The following is an 18,636-nucleotide window of genomic DNA, read 5'->3' as shown; positions in this document are numbered from 1 at the left end:
AAATTGGCCCACTTCAGCTACTCGTTACGTTAAGAAAACCTAAGGGTTTCTTAACATTTTAACTTATAAATTCCAAATGAGGAAATTTTGAAGTAAATGCATGAGCAAACACTCAGAAAATTCATCTCAGACAGACATTACACATGTGTGTAATGTATTTCTAAAGTAATTTGTTTAAAAAAAAAAAAAATCATGTGTGAAATTCACACGTGTTAGAAGTGAAACCTTAAAAATCGTTTTTCTTGCTAAAAAAAAAAATAGAAAAAATCTACCAACATATTTTTATTCTATCACCTTCAAATCCATGTTTTTTATATGACAACCTATATAAATTTTATATCATCTGAAAGCTTATTGTCTAAGCTAAAAATATATATATTGATCAGGTCTCTGAGTCATCTACAAAAAGAGCTAGAATTTTTTGAACTCGATCAATTTCCATCAAAAAAAGCGAAAAAACACGTATTTTTATCTTCTCACGCTATTAAATCCATTTTTTTCCCTAACAACCTATACAAATGTTTACACCATCTAAAAGCTTATTGTCTTATCTCAAAATATATATATATATAAAGTCTATAAGACATCTACAAAAAGAGCTAGAATTTTTTAAACTTGATGAAATTTCATCCAAAAAGCAAAAAAAACATTTATTTTTATGTTCTCATGCTATTAAATCAATTTTTTTGTTTGACAACCTATAACAAACTTTATACCTATACCATGTGAAAGCTTATTGTTTCACCTTGTATAATGATGCATAAATCTTATTTCAAAGATGTCTATAAGAGAAGTTAGAATTTTTTAAAGTCTACCATGTCGAATTTCCAGACTGAGATTACGGTACTTCCTACACTGGTAGCTGGGCCCCTGTTCTGTAAGTTTATCACTGGCGATAAACGTTTTTCAACGTCTCTAAAATCCATTTTCTTCCATAAATAAAGCAAATTTTCTTTCAAATTCAGAATTTATGAATTGAGAAATTATGATTTTGAACGAAATTTCTTTTATTTTGAAAAGATAAAATGCATTTTAAAGTCATTCAAATATTTTATCGTTCGTGATAAAAGTTACAGAACATGGGCACTGGTCATCGTCAACAGATCTCCACAGGTGTTTTGAGGTATTTTAAAATTTTCAATTTAAGATTGTGTAACTTGTAGAGCACGTAACGTTATGTGTGATATATCAAATAAAAAGTTATGTTATCAGCATGCGTATTAAAGTTAAATCAAATTTGTATGTGCACTAGATCAAAAGATATAACGTGTGTTGGAAAAGAACATCTTTTTACCGTTATCTCCGAATTTTGAATATGAAATTAATTGAAATTTTGTACAATTATAATTTATTTAATTACCTATCTACAGTACAAATTTCATTCTTCTATCTATTAAAACAAAAAAGTTATAACAAGTTGAAGTCGTGTCGCGTTTTCGTTTCATCTTGTTTCAAATCACTACGATACTAAAGAAGTTTTCACTTCAAAAAACTTCATTAAAAAGAAAGTAAAGCAAGATCACTAAAGTTAAAATTTTTCAAAAAAAATTACATAATAAGAAAAATATGAAAAAAAAAAAAAACAAATTGATCGCTACGAATAAAAGTTTTCTCAAATTTTTCTTAATTTAGAAATTGAAATGTTATAATTTTCTTTGAAAAAATTAAACACTAGTTAGCCTGCCTACTAGTGTTGAACACATTGTAACTATGGTCACCACATTCAAATTGGAAAGGTTCCCACACAATATTATTCCCTTTTTTTCTGTGAAGGTATTCTCAAATACAATGGTAGGGGGGGAAGAAGAAAGCTGTTGGTTTGAATTGCTCGCAGCCTGATAAAAATATTGAGCAGCAATTTTTCGGAATATTAATCATGAACTTTTTCCCACCCGGGAATAAGATATACCAGGTTCATATATGAATAGGAGTATGTTTGCATGTGTATGTGTGGTGTATTCCCTTTTTTTTTTGTTATTTGCTGTTGTATGTTCATTGCTCCCACATTGTGAGTGTTTAATATTTTAAATTATTCAAGAATTTCAAGTCGTTATTTGAGTATAAAATACAACAAAAAAAAAGGAAACACACGTACGAAGCTATTAACAAGAAGGGAACAATTCACAGGAATCAGCAGAAAAAGATGTTGTTACTTTTTTTTTTTGCGTGCACTCGAAAATTTATAGAATTATTTTAAATTAAGATGGATTGGCACAGATTGTTTTGCTTTTTTGATAAATTAGCGTAATATGAAAAAATAATACACGACAAACATATAGGTATTCGCATATACAGAGGAAAAAAAACTTTATTGAGGTTTTGTTCATTTCAATAGAAAATTGAGTTTATTTTTAAACCTCAATTATGAACCCATATTGAATGGAATCTAATAGACGGATGAAGGCCTTAAGGTGTTTTTCTCGTATTTTACATTATTTATTTTTTTTTTTTTATTTGTTCATAAATGAGGATATACCTAAGTAAAATCTATTCTTTAAACATAAACTTTATTTAATAATTTATTCATTATTTTTTTTTTTTTGTTTAATTAGGGTTTTGTACCTAATCAGTCAGTTTTTAGGACAAAACCTTTATTGAATAATTTAATTATTTATTAATTTTACAAAAATGGAAGTTTTCATTTCAGTTGTGCAAAATAAAGATAAAAAAAAAAAATCAATAGGTACTTTTCGTTTGAATACTTTTTTATAACGAAGAAAAAAATAACAAAAATAATAAAAAATTATTTAAATTATTTCAATTTAAAATTGAATTACTTTTTTATATATACAAAATTAGGTTATCTTTTGCTTTTAGTAAAATTTCTAGCATGAATTAAAAACAGTGGTCGGCAACGGATATAGAGCAAGAACCAAACCCTACTTTTCGGGAGGAATTTTGTGTGCTGAGTCCGAATCTGAAATCAAAATTTCACTGGCACGTCACGTTTTTGAAATAATTGAATGTTAATAGGTCAAAAACGCGTTTTTTTGGGTACTTTTGACATCGAATTACATCACCCTTAATTTTTTTTTTTTTTTGTAAAACTACTTATGCAATCTCAAAACGCCATTTTACAACGTCCTAATGGTATTTATATTTTTTCAAAATTATTTTTTTCTCAAAGATATTGAAAAAAGAAATTTATGATAGATATCTCAAAATCTTGATTATTTTTTTTCAAAGTAATGAATGGTTTTTTGAATCAAATTCCATCTTGCGTCTTCTGATTTGGACTTATAAAGAGCAACATATTACGGAAAATATATATTTTTGACTAAACATAAAAAAAAAACTCAAATAAAAATTAGTTTTTGAAGCTTTATAGCGAAAATAGTGATGAGTATAGCTTAAAAACTAGACGTGATAGAAAAAATCTGTAAATAGTTTTGAATTCAGCACATTAAAGTCAATCAAAATCACCTTATAAAGTTCTTGCTCCTGACTTTTTTTAGTTTTTTGCCGACCAGCGCAATTTGAGAAAATTAACTTGACTTGAGAACTTTTTACCAAAAGTTCTTAATCCCTTGCAAAACCATTGCATTTAAATCTAACAGCCCCTTTTTTATTCTGTTTTTTGTACTAAAAACTCTTTTTTATAAATTTCACCAAATTTCAAAAGCTTTTGGAGGTGATCAAAGATTTTACACAATTGTCTTCTAATGAACAAAATTTACCAAAAGACGAGTACTTGAGTATAAATAAACCGAGTAAAATTTTATTTAATTGCTTATTTTAGTATAAAAAAAAAACAAAATTAAGGATTTTTGGAGTACCTATGCTTCTTTTATTATTATCGCTATACACGCAGAAAAATGATCGGTTAAAAACAACGTAAAACTCGTGTAAAATTAACAGAGAAGATTGTTAATATAGCACCTGCAAACTAACCCCGGTCGACTCGGTTATTCAAGATTGTTTAATCTTACCCACTTTCTCGGTTAAATTTTACTAAAATCTCAAATTTTAACCGAGTTTCTTGATCAATATAAACAAGTTGATCGGTTAGAATAACCTTCCAAAATGGTTATTTTAAACAATTTAACTTAACCGAGACGACTACGTTGATTTTAGCAACGAGAACTAAGTAGTTTTTAACCAAGACTACGTTATTTTTAACACATTTGTTTTAACCAACTTCCCGGTAGTTCCATTATTTTTCTTAGTGTTGGTTTCCTCAAGATAACCCAATTATTATAGCCTCTTTTCTTTTTTCTACCCCTTATATGGATAAAATGATAGCTGGATTACGAGAAAAAAGCTAAAAATAATTTATAGCAGATATAAGATTACTTCGAGCTTTAAAAGAAACTTACTTAAATTCTCTTTTTGAGGAGAGGTCTTCTGAGAAATAGAATGATTTAGAAAACTTGGTGTTAAGTAAAGTTTTCTCGAAGGCTTTCTGTTTTCCCTGATTTCTGATTGAAAAAAAAAATTTACGAAAACACACTTGAGAGTGTGAACTTGAAAACTTTGAAAATGTTAAAAACCGCGAAAACTCTTAAAGTTATTTCCATTGTTTTAAATTTAATAGAAAATCGTCTTCATGCAAATTTACTCTTTCCAAAGTATGAATTTAAACTTGTGATAACAATCAATATAAATTAAACGAACCTGTTTTTTTAATTTATTTTCAGTATATGCGTCACCGTAGTCGTACTCAATGTCCATTTCCGATCGCCGCAAACGCATCGAATGGCACCATGGGTTAAACGAGTGTTCATCAATTTCCTGCCCAAATTTTTATTCATCAAACGGCCAAAATACAACTTTGAAACAAGGTAAGCAAAACTTAGGTATCAATAAATTATATTCTTATTTCCTGGTTTAGATGGTAATGCGTCTTTCTTATTTGCGATATAGATACTACCAAGTATTATACCAAGTTATGCTTTCGATTAAAAAATATTCGAACTTGAGATTACAATTAATTTTACATTACAATGATACAAAATACGAAAAAAAAGCTGGGTTTATTAATTTTGTCTGTCTTTTTGTGTATCAGTCTAAACACTTGCTATGTAATGTTTTTTTTTTTTTTTAAACCTCCAGAAGAGTTTTTGGAATTATTTTTTTTTTTTAAATTTTAAAAAGTTAAATTGTTTTTTTTTTTTTGCCTTACTTCCAATGGATCAGTTTTATTTTGTTTAATTTTAACTTTCTCCTAAACGAGTCTTTAAAGATTCCTGAAAAAAACTTAATTTTCAAAATATCTAAATATTTCATATTTCTTTTTTAATTGATTTTTTCGAAAAAGAGTATATTGATTTTTTTCAATTTTGTTTAAACCCCGTTTAAACGAAAATTACTCAAAATCAAATAAAAGTAAACCGTACCTACCCTACATATATCTTTTTCTTTGGAAAAAATTTCGAGTACATCTTTAATTAAGTTGCATTTGTAGTAAATTAATAAACTGCACATCACGAATGTAAAACATTTTTGGACTTTGCTTTCAACACTCAAAGTATTTAATTAAATATTGCAATATAAAATTCAGTTTCCCACGTTGGATTAGAAAAAAAAAAAAATCTATCAGATACTTTTGCACGAGAGAAATAATGAATCTTCAAACACTTAACAACACAAAGATGACTTTTATTGATTGCAACATAAACACGCAAACTATGAAGCTTTGTCAAGCTTACTTCACACCTACTACTGATTGGTAAATCTATTATCAAATTCCTATTTCTAGCAAATTGCTGCTGAAAGATACACACGCCTGTTTCTATCCATACTATTCAACAACGAATCTGGATCACAGTCCAACTGCCTACAGTCGAACGCCATCAAAAGAGGATTTGTCGCCATCCAGGTGAGTGGTTTTAGCGAGAATGCTTAGCCTTTTAGAGCCAGTGAATATACCCAGGCAATCGGAAGTAAATTTCCTGAATCCTGTTTATCGCGTGTCGTAACTTATTATTACTTCATGGAAATTAACACAATCTAATAAAGTTCAAATCGTAGTTTTTGCGAAAAATTGATTTCGACGTTATAACCTAAGCTACAAAAACAAGAACGAGCAATTACATTCAATATAAAAGCTTAAAAAAATAGAGCTTTAAATGTTTTTTTTTTTTTTTTGTTGTGTCTGTGTATTTTTAATAAAAAATGTCTGTCCATAGTATTTTACTAGAATTTTGTATTTTTTTGTTTTTTTTTCCAATTTTTTTTTTCTTTTCCATATCTCGCTATATAGCGTTGCTTTTTGCAGCTTAACTGGAACTGGACCATTCGGTGGCAGTTGTCAAATCCATGGGCCAATTCCAACCCTGCCACAATCTGGATCGAATGATTTATCTGCCGTTCCCGATTTAGACATGGGACCACCCACGGGCATTAAGAGTCCCATAATCAATAACCCAGCATTCTCCCATTCGAAGTGTCCACCGAGAGTGCATCGAAGTTGTTTTTGTGTACGTTTTATTGCGGAGCATACAAAAATGCAAGAGGACTCAACTAAGGTAAAGGGCAATTTTTGCTATTTTTTTACTTTTTTCTTTTTATATTTTTTGTTTACAATTTTGTTGTTTAAGCGGATATTGCAAGGAATCGATTTTCAAAAAAAAATAAAAATAAAAACAGGAGCAAAAATAAAACGCAATAATAAAAAAGGAAATGACAATTTCCGTATTCGGATAATTGATTGAAATTGAAAATGATTCTTGCTAAATGGAATTTTTCGATACTAATTTCGTATATGGATTTTGAAATGTTTTTTTTTATATAAAAGTATATTTTTTGAAGCTGTATCATTAATTTCCAAGAAAATCCATTCATCATATTCTTTTAATCCTTAAAGTTTTGTTACTAACGACCGACGTAACATAAAATGTTTGGATTATTTTACAAAATTCATTTAGTGGAGTGGAAAACATACAAAAATTCTAAAAAAGTGCAAAAAAGTCAAACAAAATTTGAGCTTTTAATCAAAACCAGCATTATGATTATGAAAAAATCGAAAAAAGTGATTTTCTAATAAATTTGCTCCTTGAGATTTTTTTTCCAAATAATTTTGGGTCAGCTGTTGTCTTATAAAATTTTAAAAATTTAACATTTAAACTCAATAATTTCCAAATCAAATTCACTCTTTTGAAAATCAAATTCAACTTCTGAAATCAAATGCTTGAACTTTTCAATTTATTCACTTAAATTTACAATATTAATAAAGAAACTGATGCTGTGATTTTCCAAAAACCTGCTGAAAACGTAAATTTTTGCAATCTACACAAAAAAAAAAACATGATAAATACAAAAATAGAGTCTGTATTAAATTAAGCACATTTCTGCATAGTGCTTAGTCCAGAAGAGTTCCGTTTTAAATTAATCGGTTTTCCTGAATGTTTTAATTTAAAAGAATCCAATTAAATCGATAAGACAATAGTTTTATTTTAAAGTGAAGAACTTTTAGTTTAAAGTGGAGTTCCATTTAAAATAATGTGTAAGGCACTTAAATTCAATACATTTTCTGATAGAAATAGCTTAACTCGTTTTTGTTTCGAGGTGGAATCCTAAAAAAGTAAAATGTCCAAGACTTTAACTTTTATCCAGACTCCATTCGTACCATTCGTAAATTATTATTGAAATTTGATTTCATTATTTTACCTGCTTAAGAATAGAAACTATGCAAAAACTTTTTTAGAACTTAAATTTTCACTGCTAAAACCGTTCACTTCACTGCCAAAAACTTTTTGCACTATTGACCACCACTCACTATCGCACTCAAAAACAATGCATCTAACAAAGAAAAGAATACAAAACATTTATGTTTTAAGAAGATTTTTACATTAATTTTAAAAGATTGTCTTGTTTTTAGGAATATCTTTTTCAACTGGTACCTATGTACATAGAATAATTTTCACAACTCATGTTTCTAGCTCAAATGAACAGGCTTGTTTCCACAATTAGGCAGGGTGGACAACCCTTGTAGTTTGAGACAAACGACCACCCCACCTATGTACATAAAATGATGATAAAAAATCTTTTAGTTTTTTTTTTGTCGAGATCTTTTGAAAAGATAATTCTGATTAAAATGAAATGAAGTTCGCTTGAAAATTTAACAGTGTTGAAACGGGTAACATTTGTTTTAATAAGAAATCTTATTGTTTTTATTAGATGGTATTAAAATTGGACACCATCTTATTTTAAAGTGCCTTATTTTTCTCTACTGCGTTGACTTCCAAATAAAAGCAGATAAATGCAAGCAATGAGCTTAAATTTTATGGCTCAATTTGCTTTTGACATAGATTTTTTGTGTAACAGAATGTCACAGAAAAGGGTATTTAAAGCCGCTTTTAAAAAAGGTTAAATAAAATGAAATTTTACACAAAAAAGTTCATATCTGCGACTATGTTAATCATATGTTTTTCGGGTCGCTGAAACCTAATCCGAAGTCCATTTCACCCTGAAAAAAAAACATCTCTTTCGAGGTGATCTTGAAAACCTGGCGTGATAGGGCAAAATAGACTTTGAATATGGTTTCAACGACCCAAAAAACATATTGATATTTTATTTAAATTTTACATACACATATTTTTTATAATTTTTAATATAAATTTAATTTATTTTAAATACAGTTTTTGAAAATAACTAACAAAGAAAATATTTTTTTTTAACCCAATTTTTTTTGCTGTTTTTTTTTTCCTGAAACATTAAAGCAATTGCTTAAATTTGCGATGATATAATTTAATGAATAAGTACCTACTTTAAACTACAAAAACAAGTGCGTACCACCCAACCCAGTTGTGCAATATTTTGAATTTGATTTAACAAAATCTAAAAATTGCCAAATAGATGTACATTTGAGCATGTATGTAGGTGTAGTTGAACTAAGATTTGGCAAAGTAACTTGGAGCACATTTTGACACTTGTTATCCACTTTATCTCGTTGAAGAAGCAATCTTTTTTCTTGAAACATGGTGAGTCTTAAGGGCTAATATGGCTACGTTTAATCAAGGGGCACGGTAGTGCCCAGCCAAGTTCTCTAGCAACTTTGGCACTACACCCTTATTTACAGGAAACAACTCAGTCCATTTTCGACCCCCCTCTAACTTCCACACCAAAGATGCCAGAATATTCAAACTCACTACATTTGCTGAGCTGGCCGAACCCAAATTCCTCACAAAATTTCAGTTTCTTACGATGAGCAGTTTCTGAGATATAGGACTTCAAAAATCGCGAAAACCGTAACTGACTCACTGACAGATCATCAAAATTATGGAGAACTTCCCGCTATCGTAGAAACTTGAAATACATACATGGTGATAGGACTTGTGGTGTATACAAAGGAAAAAATCGAAAATTTGAGATTTTCAATTCAGGGGGCGTGGTAACCGCCCATTTTCGCCGAATTTTCATCAATTATTAAAGAGCACTTCTGACTATCGTAGAATCTTGAAATTTGGTAGAATGGTAGAGCTGGTGGTTTATATGAAGGAACAAATTTTTTATTTGAGAATTTTAGCAATAACTGCCCATTTTCACTAAATTTTATCAAATTTTTTAGAGCACTTCTGATTATCATAGAATCTTGAAACTTGGTAGAATGGTAAAGTTAGTAAGTTTTACCAAATAAAAAATTTAAAATTTGAGAATTTTGGATAGGAGGTGTGGCAACCGCCCATTTCTGCTGAATTTTCATCAAATATTGTAGAGCATTTCTAACTGTCGTGGAACCTTAAAATTTGGTAGAATGGTAGACCTGGTAGTTTAAACAACAAAAAAAAAAATTTAATTTGAGAATTTTAGACAAGGGGCGTGGTAACCGCCCAATTTCTCTGAATGTTCATCAATTATATAGAGATTTTAAGTTCTACAGCAATACTTTGCAAAAAGTAGTGAAATCACAACAAAAACATTACTGTTAAAAAAAGAGCCAAGTTCTCCTATGTTGAAGTTATGCTGGCACAAAAAGTACTGAAATGTAAAAGTTTATCAAGTTCTAAAGCTTGGCTTTAAATTTGCATAAATAAAATGTTGATTGCTCTCTTGACAATTTTTCTTAAAATTACCGATTTTTAAAGCTAATTGAAAAATTGCCAAGCAAACAATAAACATTTTATTTATACAAATTTAAAGCCAAGCTTTAGAACTTGGTACACTTTTACATTTCAGTACTTTTTGTGCCAGCATAACTTCAACATAGGAGAACTTGGCTCTTTTTAACAGTAATGTTTTTGTTGTGATTATTTTTTGGTGAAACTTCAACAACATTGACTTTATGATGAGCCCAAGTTTTAAGAAAATAAATTGATTCTCTAAAGAGATAAACTGGAAACAAGCGTCAATATTATGTCATCTCCGTTAATCTGGAATGGCCGCAATTTAACAAAAAATCTTGTTTTTATAAACAACCTTTAAAATCAATCTTTCAAAGAGTAAAACACTTGCAATGCAATGGATAAAAAAAACTATACGTTCTGGCCAGCCTATAGTCCTGAAACTTAACCCTCTGTCGGCACACGGGTGCGAATTTGGCATTACAAAAATAAAAAAAATACGATTTTTCAAAAAAGTGGTCACAAAAAAGTCACTTTATAAGGGTGAAAATATTTTTTTTCGGAATTGTGAATACAATAATCGAATTCCTCGGAATATTCTACATCAATTTCATACTTGATTCTCTATAAAATATTGTGACCGAAAAAAGTTCTAGCGACATGAAAAAGTATAAACCAAATTCGCACCCGTGTGCCTATCACGTCACAAAAAAGAGGTGTGTCTACAGAGGGTTAAAATTGGTAAAAAAAAAACGTCCTATGGGGCTCTCAGAATTTGTTAACTTGTTTTTGCCGAAATCTTATTGATTTCGATTAATTTCGTGAAACTTCCAAAAATCAATACTTTCAACCAGTATTTTGATCTCCTGATTTTTGTTTTTTTTTTTTACCGAAATCCGATAAGGATTCGGGATGAAGAAATTGCCAAATTATGAGAGCCGATAAGGTTGCATTTTCAGTTTAGGCCATTACTTTAGGTCCATAATAATAATTTAGTGCAAAGTCAACTTTGTCTATGTAGCAATTTTATTTATTTTAATTTAATTCATTTACGCATTAATATTCATGAATATTATAAAAAAAAAACTTAAAATATTTATTTTATCAATTACAGGTCAAAGAAGATTGGAAATACGTTGCAATGGTCCTCGATCGTTTATTCTTATGGATATTCACATTAGCTGTCGTAGCTGGTACCGCCGGTATTATTTTACAGGCGCCAACACTCTACGACGATCGAATTCCTATTATCGAACAAAAGTCCATTGATTTTTCGGGAACATCGGCTGGCCGTTGTCGTCCGCCCCAATAGCAGTTTTACTGTACAAAGTTCGTATTCTTAATTCCTCCTATAATATTATGTGCAATGGGAATGAGTGCCTGTGTTTTAATGTCTGAAAGTTATTACGCGTTTGTTAAAAAATATCTAGAACGATTTTTTTAAAAAAGGAACCGACAGAGAAATTAAAAGATGAACAAAAAAAATACGAGAACCAAATACAAAAAATTGACAAAAATACAAAAAAAAAAATATTTTAACAAAAAATAAAATTAAACAAAAAAATTGCAAAAAAAAAAGATAAAAAATCATACAAAAAAAAAAAAATAAACAAAACAAATGTAACGAAATTATGAAAAGAATTATTTAAGAAAACAAAAAAAAAAAATGATGTAAGAAAGATTATACATATACATTGATAAGCAGTTAATTCGTAAAAGAAACAAAAACAAAAAAATTATAGGTAAACTCTATAAATAAGAAACATTAAATTAAATAAAAAGAAAAAAAAAACTAGTTCAATTAAAAATTGATTTTAAGATGTTAGTTTCTCCTCCCACAACCACGCACAGAAAATTTGTTTATATCAAGTAGACAAATATCTTTAAAAAAAAAATAAAAACAAAAAAATACTTCATCTGTCTGTTAAATTTTTTGCTATTAATTTTCTTATAATAAACTTTAAAAATAAATACAAAAAAAGAAAATAATTACTAATTTTGATCAACATAAAAATAAGAACAAAGTCCAATTTCATACCTTCGTGTATATTTCATAAAATTTCTCTTTCTATCTTAAATGAAGTTAAAACCAAATATCACTGTATGAACCGAACAAATGTTGATGTGAGTTTTTTCCTAAAAACAATTATTTTTCTTTTTTTTTTTTCTTTTCAACCAAACAATTTTTATTTTTGGTTTACCTTACAAAACAGCACAATTGGTTTGTTATAATATAAAATATGGATGTTGTTATTGAAATATTCGTGCAGTTCACTCTACAAGTACAATTACTACCACTCGACTTCCTAAGAATAGCTTTTTTCATATTATTGTGGAATGAGGATATTAAGCTGACTTTTCGATTAGTAAAGAAACCCGTCTGCCAAGATGACTTAATTTACTCAGTTTAATTGATGTTACTCTGAATTCTGGTAACAGACCTGACCCGAAAATTTACACTTCTTTTGTATTAGAAAACTCATGAGTCCCATTTAATAAAGACCTAACACCTTCATAAAAAAGAATGTCTTTTAAAAGCACATAGCGTTGGCCAGATTTTGAGGATTACCCCAACATATCATCATAGGACAACTCATCATGAGCAATCCATTATGAGAAAAGTCATCACAAGGTTCGATTTGACCAAATTTCACCAAATTTGAATATGCTTCTTGAGTAAATTTGTGGTATTTTTTGATTTTATTTCTTGAATGTTTATCTTGACGGTTGCTTTAAGGAAATTTCCATGATTACTTGTCCCGAATTTATAAAGGAGCTTCTGAAAACGTAACAATTTAGTGGTACGTCGCATATTGGGACAAGATGACTGAATTCATGGCCTAAAATCAGCCCGTACAGTCAGAACCTAAAATTTCGCATGTAGGCTCCTAAGACTCTTACAAAGTGATTTCAAAAATTTTGCCACGCCCTCTAAAACGCCCACTTTATAGATTACCATTTCTGAATTAATGAACGATTTCTCTTATATATCAGCTTAACAGCTTAAGAGTTTATTTCAAGTCTAAAAAGACATACAATTTTTTTTTTCACTTGACTACTTCTTACCTATTCTCTTTTATGCAATCTCTATAATAGTAGGAAAAAATTAAACATGTTTTAAGAAAAAAAAATATATTTTTTTAATATTTTTAAAAAATTTTTTTCTATTTTTTTTTTTTTTAAGAAAACAGTAAACAAAAATATGACTTCAAGTTAATCATCAGTATCATCAGCACTATCCTCATCGAAAATGTTAGCTTCCGGGATGCTTGGTTGCCTAAAAAAGTTCAATTATTGCCTCCGGGGGTTTTTTTTTTTTTTCTTTCACCATTTCTGAGAAGATGGCTCCAGATCGGGTAATCATGTAGATTAATTTTGCAACTTGATGAGCTCCTTCTCTTCTGGTACCTATCTTATATTTTTCAATAAATTTTCCTTGAGATTTGGGAAACCCGTTATGCTAGTTTGGTATATTTCCTTTTTATGTATTGGTTCAAAAACTCAGAATCCAGTAAATACTTTCCTGACCGGCTATGCGTTAAGTTTATTAACCATTTGGATTAACACTGGAATTATCTTAGGAGTGTAACAGGCACGAATGATCTTCGGTATTATTTTTTTTAACAGTTTATTTTGCTTTTTAAATCCTTATCGCAAAGCTTTGATTCTTGTTTATTTTTTTGCATTTTCGAAATTATTTTAGGTTAAATCTTTCTGTTTTTATTTTTATTTATTTAAATAGACAAAAATTTTATTTTATTTTTTTGTTTTTTAATAAACAAACTGCCAGATACAACAATATTACTCGTATGTCTTACGAGAAAAGTAATTTTCAAAAAATACTTTAATATTAGCAATGACAAAAAATTTAATATTATATTAAATTTAAAAACAAAAGAAAACCATTTAAGTCCGTAAGACAACAAACAAATTAATAAATTCTTTATTAAAATTTTATTTAGATAATTTAAAAACAAACTATACAGAAAGAAGAGCGAAAAATTATGAAAACAAAGTTCGCATAATGATGGGAAATAAAAAACAGAAAATTATATTAAAAAAAAACATGTGAAATAGAAAGTTAACATTTTTTAGAAAATAAGAATAAAAGAAAAAAACAAAATAACAATTGAAAAAAAAACAAAAAAAAAACAAACTTAAAATACATATAGTGAATGTGTAGAAAACAAAATATTAGTCAAATAAATTAATTGAAAAAAAACAAAACAAAATAAATATTTTATCAACTAAAACAAAAAAAATAAAATTGTCAATGTTAATTAAAAATTAAATTAAATGTAAATATACAAACAACAAATTTGCAAACTAACTAAACAAATTTAAACTTAAAACAATAAAATAATTAAAAAAAAAAAAAAGAAAAAAATATTAGAAAATTTATTGTGGTTTAGAGGAACGAAAAAAAAAATTATATTATATACACACATACATTTATAAACTACATAGTTGATTTTTCAAAAAAATTAAAAAACAAAACAAAAACGAATAAAAATGTAAAATGTATAATTTAGTTTTTGTATGATTAACTGATGAATTAGCTAATAAGTTTTATTAACTGTATACTCGATTAGTTATTATTTTATATAAGTAAAAACAAAGAAAAATAATAAATTCGAAGAAAATATGAAGAAAAAAAAAAACACACACACAAAACACAGAGACTTAGTTTACAAGCTAAAGAAAAGACAACAATTATGTATTAGTGTTAAACAAATTATTATTATTTATTATTTTTATTATAAAACGAAGTTGATTTTTTGAATAATAAAAAAAAAAACAAAAACAAAAACATAATTGAATGTACTTACCATAAAATGTATTTATTATGAAAAAAAAAACACACTTTGAGAAATATTTATGGTAAGATCAAGATGAACAAAGTTTGAAGTTTGTGTGTAACATAATGAAAAGCTACTATTGACAAAGAATTGTTAGTTACAATGTTTTAAAATTATTTTACAATAAAATTGAGAAAAAAAAAAGTGAAAGTGTTTCAATTTGCTGGATAATAAAATTTAATGGACCGAGCTAAATTTAATGGACAGACCAAAAATTCTTATTTGGATATATGTAACAGTGTTTTTTTGTTCCTAAATTCTAAAAAAAATGAAAATAAATTAAAATACAAGATATTTTCTGTAAAATGATTAATTTTCGAGGTATTAATAGTTCAAGTCAAAAATATGGTTTTTGGTTTCATGACCGATATTGCAGTTATTAAAAAAATCGTAGAAGACTTAAACAAAAAGAAACTTAAGGTTTAATAGCTATTCTGAAAATAATGATCATTTTATCAGAAAAAAATGCCACTTTCTTATGAAAAAAAGTAACTGAATTTTGTAGAACAGTCAAATACAAGAACTTTTTATTATGGAAGGGGGGTTAATTTTTTAAAAAAGAAGTCAAAATGCATTTCGGATTTTTTCCCAAACCCCCATGCCCCATATAGCAAAATCTAATTTTCCCGTACTATTGAGATACCTTTTGGGGCGTCTGGCAGAGGGTAGGCTGAAACAAAACTGGCTTAAACTTACATTTTCTAAATCAGGAAAAGGCAGAGAAAGTTAATATTTGGCCATCATATGGTTACTCTAAACAAAAAAATATTATTTCAATTTTATAAGAAAAAAACAGAAACAAGGTGTTTTTTCTATGGAAAAACCTGTTTGGGAAACCTTTAAGGGCGTCTGGCAGAGGGAAGGCTGAAAAATATTTAGCTTAAACTTATATTTTCTAAACCAGGAATAGACATAGAATTTTAATTTGTTACCATCATACGGTTATACCTAACAGAAAATAAGTAATTAGGTTTTTTATTAGAAAAATGCACTTAAAAATGCTTTAAAGCGGTCTGGCGATGGCGGGGGGAAAGCTGAAAAAGAAACTTGCGGTACCCACAGATTCGAAATCAGGGGATTTTTTATGATTTTTTGGTGTATCATTTATTCGGTTATACCAAAACGCCAAAAATTGATTTTTTGCTGCACTTTGGATGCGTCTGGCAAGGGAAAGCTGAAAAGATCACTGCCAGACTTGTTCCGTTGACATACTGTGGTGCATATCTAGATATGTGGACACTCGAATTTCGGTTATATCAAAACTGCCAAAATATGCTGCCGGCTCTCGGTCTAACTGTGTATTTCAATACAAAATTGATTTAGTAATCTGCCTCAATTGATTTCTGATCAAATACTGGACACCGTATGTTTCTATGGCTTATAGTTTTTGAGAAAATTGAAAAACACGTAAACTACTTACTTTTTTCAGATTTTTAATTTTTTAACTGTTTTTGATAAATTTGGCATTACAGTGAAAACATTAAACTAGCATTTAAATAATTATAATTTAAGAGTTTAACTTCATTTGGAAGCGAAATTGCAGTAAATAGACTTATTTGTCAGTCCTTCAATTACTTCAAAAAAGAAATAGGTACAATTTAATTGTTTAAATAAAATTATTGAACTAGTTTTTCTTGATACCATGCAAGAAGTGACTTCATAATCATGGGCACATATAAGACTACATACTAGCAAAAAGTATTCTTCTTCAAGGGAACGGGTAAATCGAAATACACCCAAAAAGTTTTACGTATACATTTCCTTCAAAGGAAAAAATTACTGATTGTATTTGGAATGGATACTTATTCAGGAATTAGGATAAAATGATGGAAAGGTTTCCATATCATTTCTTATTTTTACCATTTATGACAAAATTAAATCATTTCCTACTGTAGAAAATTGTCATAAATTTAAAATATCAGCAACAATTGAAAAAAAAATAATAATATTACGTATACGACATAGTGACAAACTTCGAGAAATAACCATTTGATTTCAATCTTAATGGTGTGAATAATAGAACTCAATAAACTCTTCTTACATCTTGTGGAAAAAAATCGAGGTTTTTATCAAACCTAGCAATTAGATGGAGAAGTCCAAAAAAGTGATTCGGTTCTTCGGTTCGTCATGTACGACAGTTTGTACAATGCAGTGTACACTGAGCTAGAATTTTCGATTTATTACATTTTTCTCGAAAACGTCTTAAACTATTTTGATTAAATTTGTTATACATAAGCTGTAAGTTATTCTAATAAAACTGCGTTTTTAGTTTTTTTCTAATAGTGGAGTAACTAAAGCTCAAAAATTGGCAATATTAGGGAACCCGGCCGAACAGCTTAGATTTTGGTGATATTTTTTTTCAAACGTCGGTAATTAAAAATACTTTAAAGTCTATAGATTAAAAATTGCCGGTGTTGCCGTTTTGAATTTTTAAATTTAATTGAAGATTTTTGTGAACAAAAACAAATTTTTTCAAAAATTTTTCTTAAATTTCATAAATTAATTGATGCCAAAGGATTGTCTAGGAAATTCAAGGAAAAAAAATATATGGGAGTGAGGGATAATCTTCCATAGTTCAAGCGATAGATGCAATTTTCTTATTAATTGACACAACAAAAAATATTTGAACACAACGGCAACACCTACAATATTCAAATATACATTTTTTAAAAGCTAGAAGCTTAGTCATATATGTAAAATTAAAATTAAGTTAATTGAATGAACGGCTTTTGAAAGAATGGTAATTGAACTCAGATTTTTGAAAAAAAAAATTATTGAACAAATTTTAACATGTCGTTTTTTAAACTTGGTCGTAATATAAAATGCATTTATTTTTAAATTTTTTTGGCCGCATTCATTATGATTTCAAATTATAAAAGGAAATGTCAATATGTATTACGGTTTATGAAAAAAATTAAAAAGTATTTCATTTTCGAAGAACTTTTTTTAATAAAAGTTTTGAAAAAAAATGTAACTTATTTTTTTTTAAAGTTCAACATCTAAACATAAAATTATTTTTTATTCATTTAATAACCCTTACTGTTGAAAGTTAAATAGCAAAAATTTAAAGTTCCTATTTACCACAGTTTTAGAGAAAATTAATTATTTCAATTCAAAAATTCAGTTTTAATAAAAAAAACCATTGAAATTGAAGTAATTTTTAATTTTTTTTTTCAAAAGTGTGATATATTTTACATTTTTTGCTTCGAAATTCAACTGATAATATTTATGGCCAAAAATTTTTTTTAAATAAATTCATATTTTATTAGAAAAAGTTTGGAAAAAAGTCATTTTAAATTTTTCTAATAACATTTTTTACTTGCTCAATAGGGCAAGTATTGGTTTCGTGTAAAAAAAAAAATTCGAGGTTTTAATCAAAACTAACATTACGATGATGGAGAAGTCCAAAAAAGTGGTTTTCGTCATGACGTCCGTCGGTCTGTGCGTCGGTGCGTCGGTGCGTCGGTGCGTCGGTGCGTCGTCACAAAAAGCTGTACATGAAGCTGCAGCCTGAACGGGTTGAGGGATTTTCTTGAAATTTGGTACAGATGATTTTTTTGTAATTTCCAAGGTTGGTTTTTTTTGTTTTTTAATATCTCGCTTTAAACGTATACCTCCCATACAAAGTTTTGGAGTTATTGCAACTTTCTCGAAAACGGCTCTAACGATTTTGATTAAATTTAACATACGTAATGCTGTTTGCAGTTCTAACATAACTGCGTTTTTAGTTTTTCTCAAAAAATGCGGATAGTGAAAATATGACATTAACTCTTTTT

General features: G+C 28.2%; 1 protein-coding gene across 6 annotated transcripts in view; it reads left to right on the top strand.

The window, feature by feature from the left end:
* LOC129916700 (acetylcholine receptor subunit alpha-like) overlaps window positions 1-13,001 on the top strand; it is a 206,406-nt gene extending 193,405 nt beyond the window's left edge. For 2 of the 6 annotated variants that reach the window (XM_055996804.1, XM_055996803.1), the window contains exons 10-13: window positions 4,638-4,781; window positions 5,699-5,818; window positions 6,218-6,467; window positions 11,116-13,001. In XM_055996804.1, the coding sequence (XP_055852779.1) occupies window positions 4,638-4,781; window positions 5,699-5,818; window positions 6,218-6,467; window positions 11,116-11,313 (712 nt within the window). In that variant the 3' untranslated portion in view covers window positions 11,314-13,001. Of the gene's footprint in view, window positions 1-4,637; window positions 4,782-5,698; window positions 5,819-6,202; window positions 6,468-11,115 lie in introns of all 6 variants that reach the window. The other 4 variants (XM_055996802.1, XM_055996801.1, XM_055996806.1 and 1 more) reach the window with 3 other exon arrangements.
* The last annotated feature ends 5,635 nt before the right edge of the window (window positions 13,002-18,636 follow it).

Source organism: Episyrphus balteatus, chromosome 3, assembly GCF_945859705.1.
Source record: "Episyrphus balteatus chromosome 3, idEpiBalt1.1, whole genome shotgun sequence".
Taxonomy (NCBI): domain Eukaryota; kingdom Metazoa; phylum Arthropoda; class Insecta; order Diptera; family Syrphidae; genus Episyrphus; species Episyrphus balteatus.
This window is presented reverse-complemented; position numbering and strand designations above follow the sequence as displayed.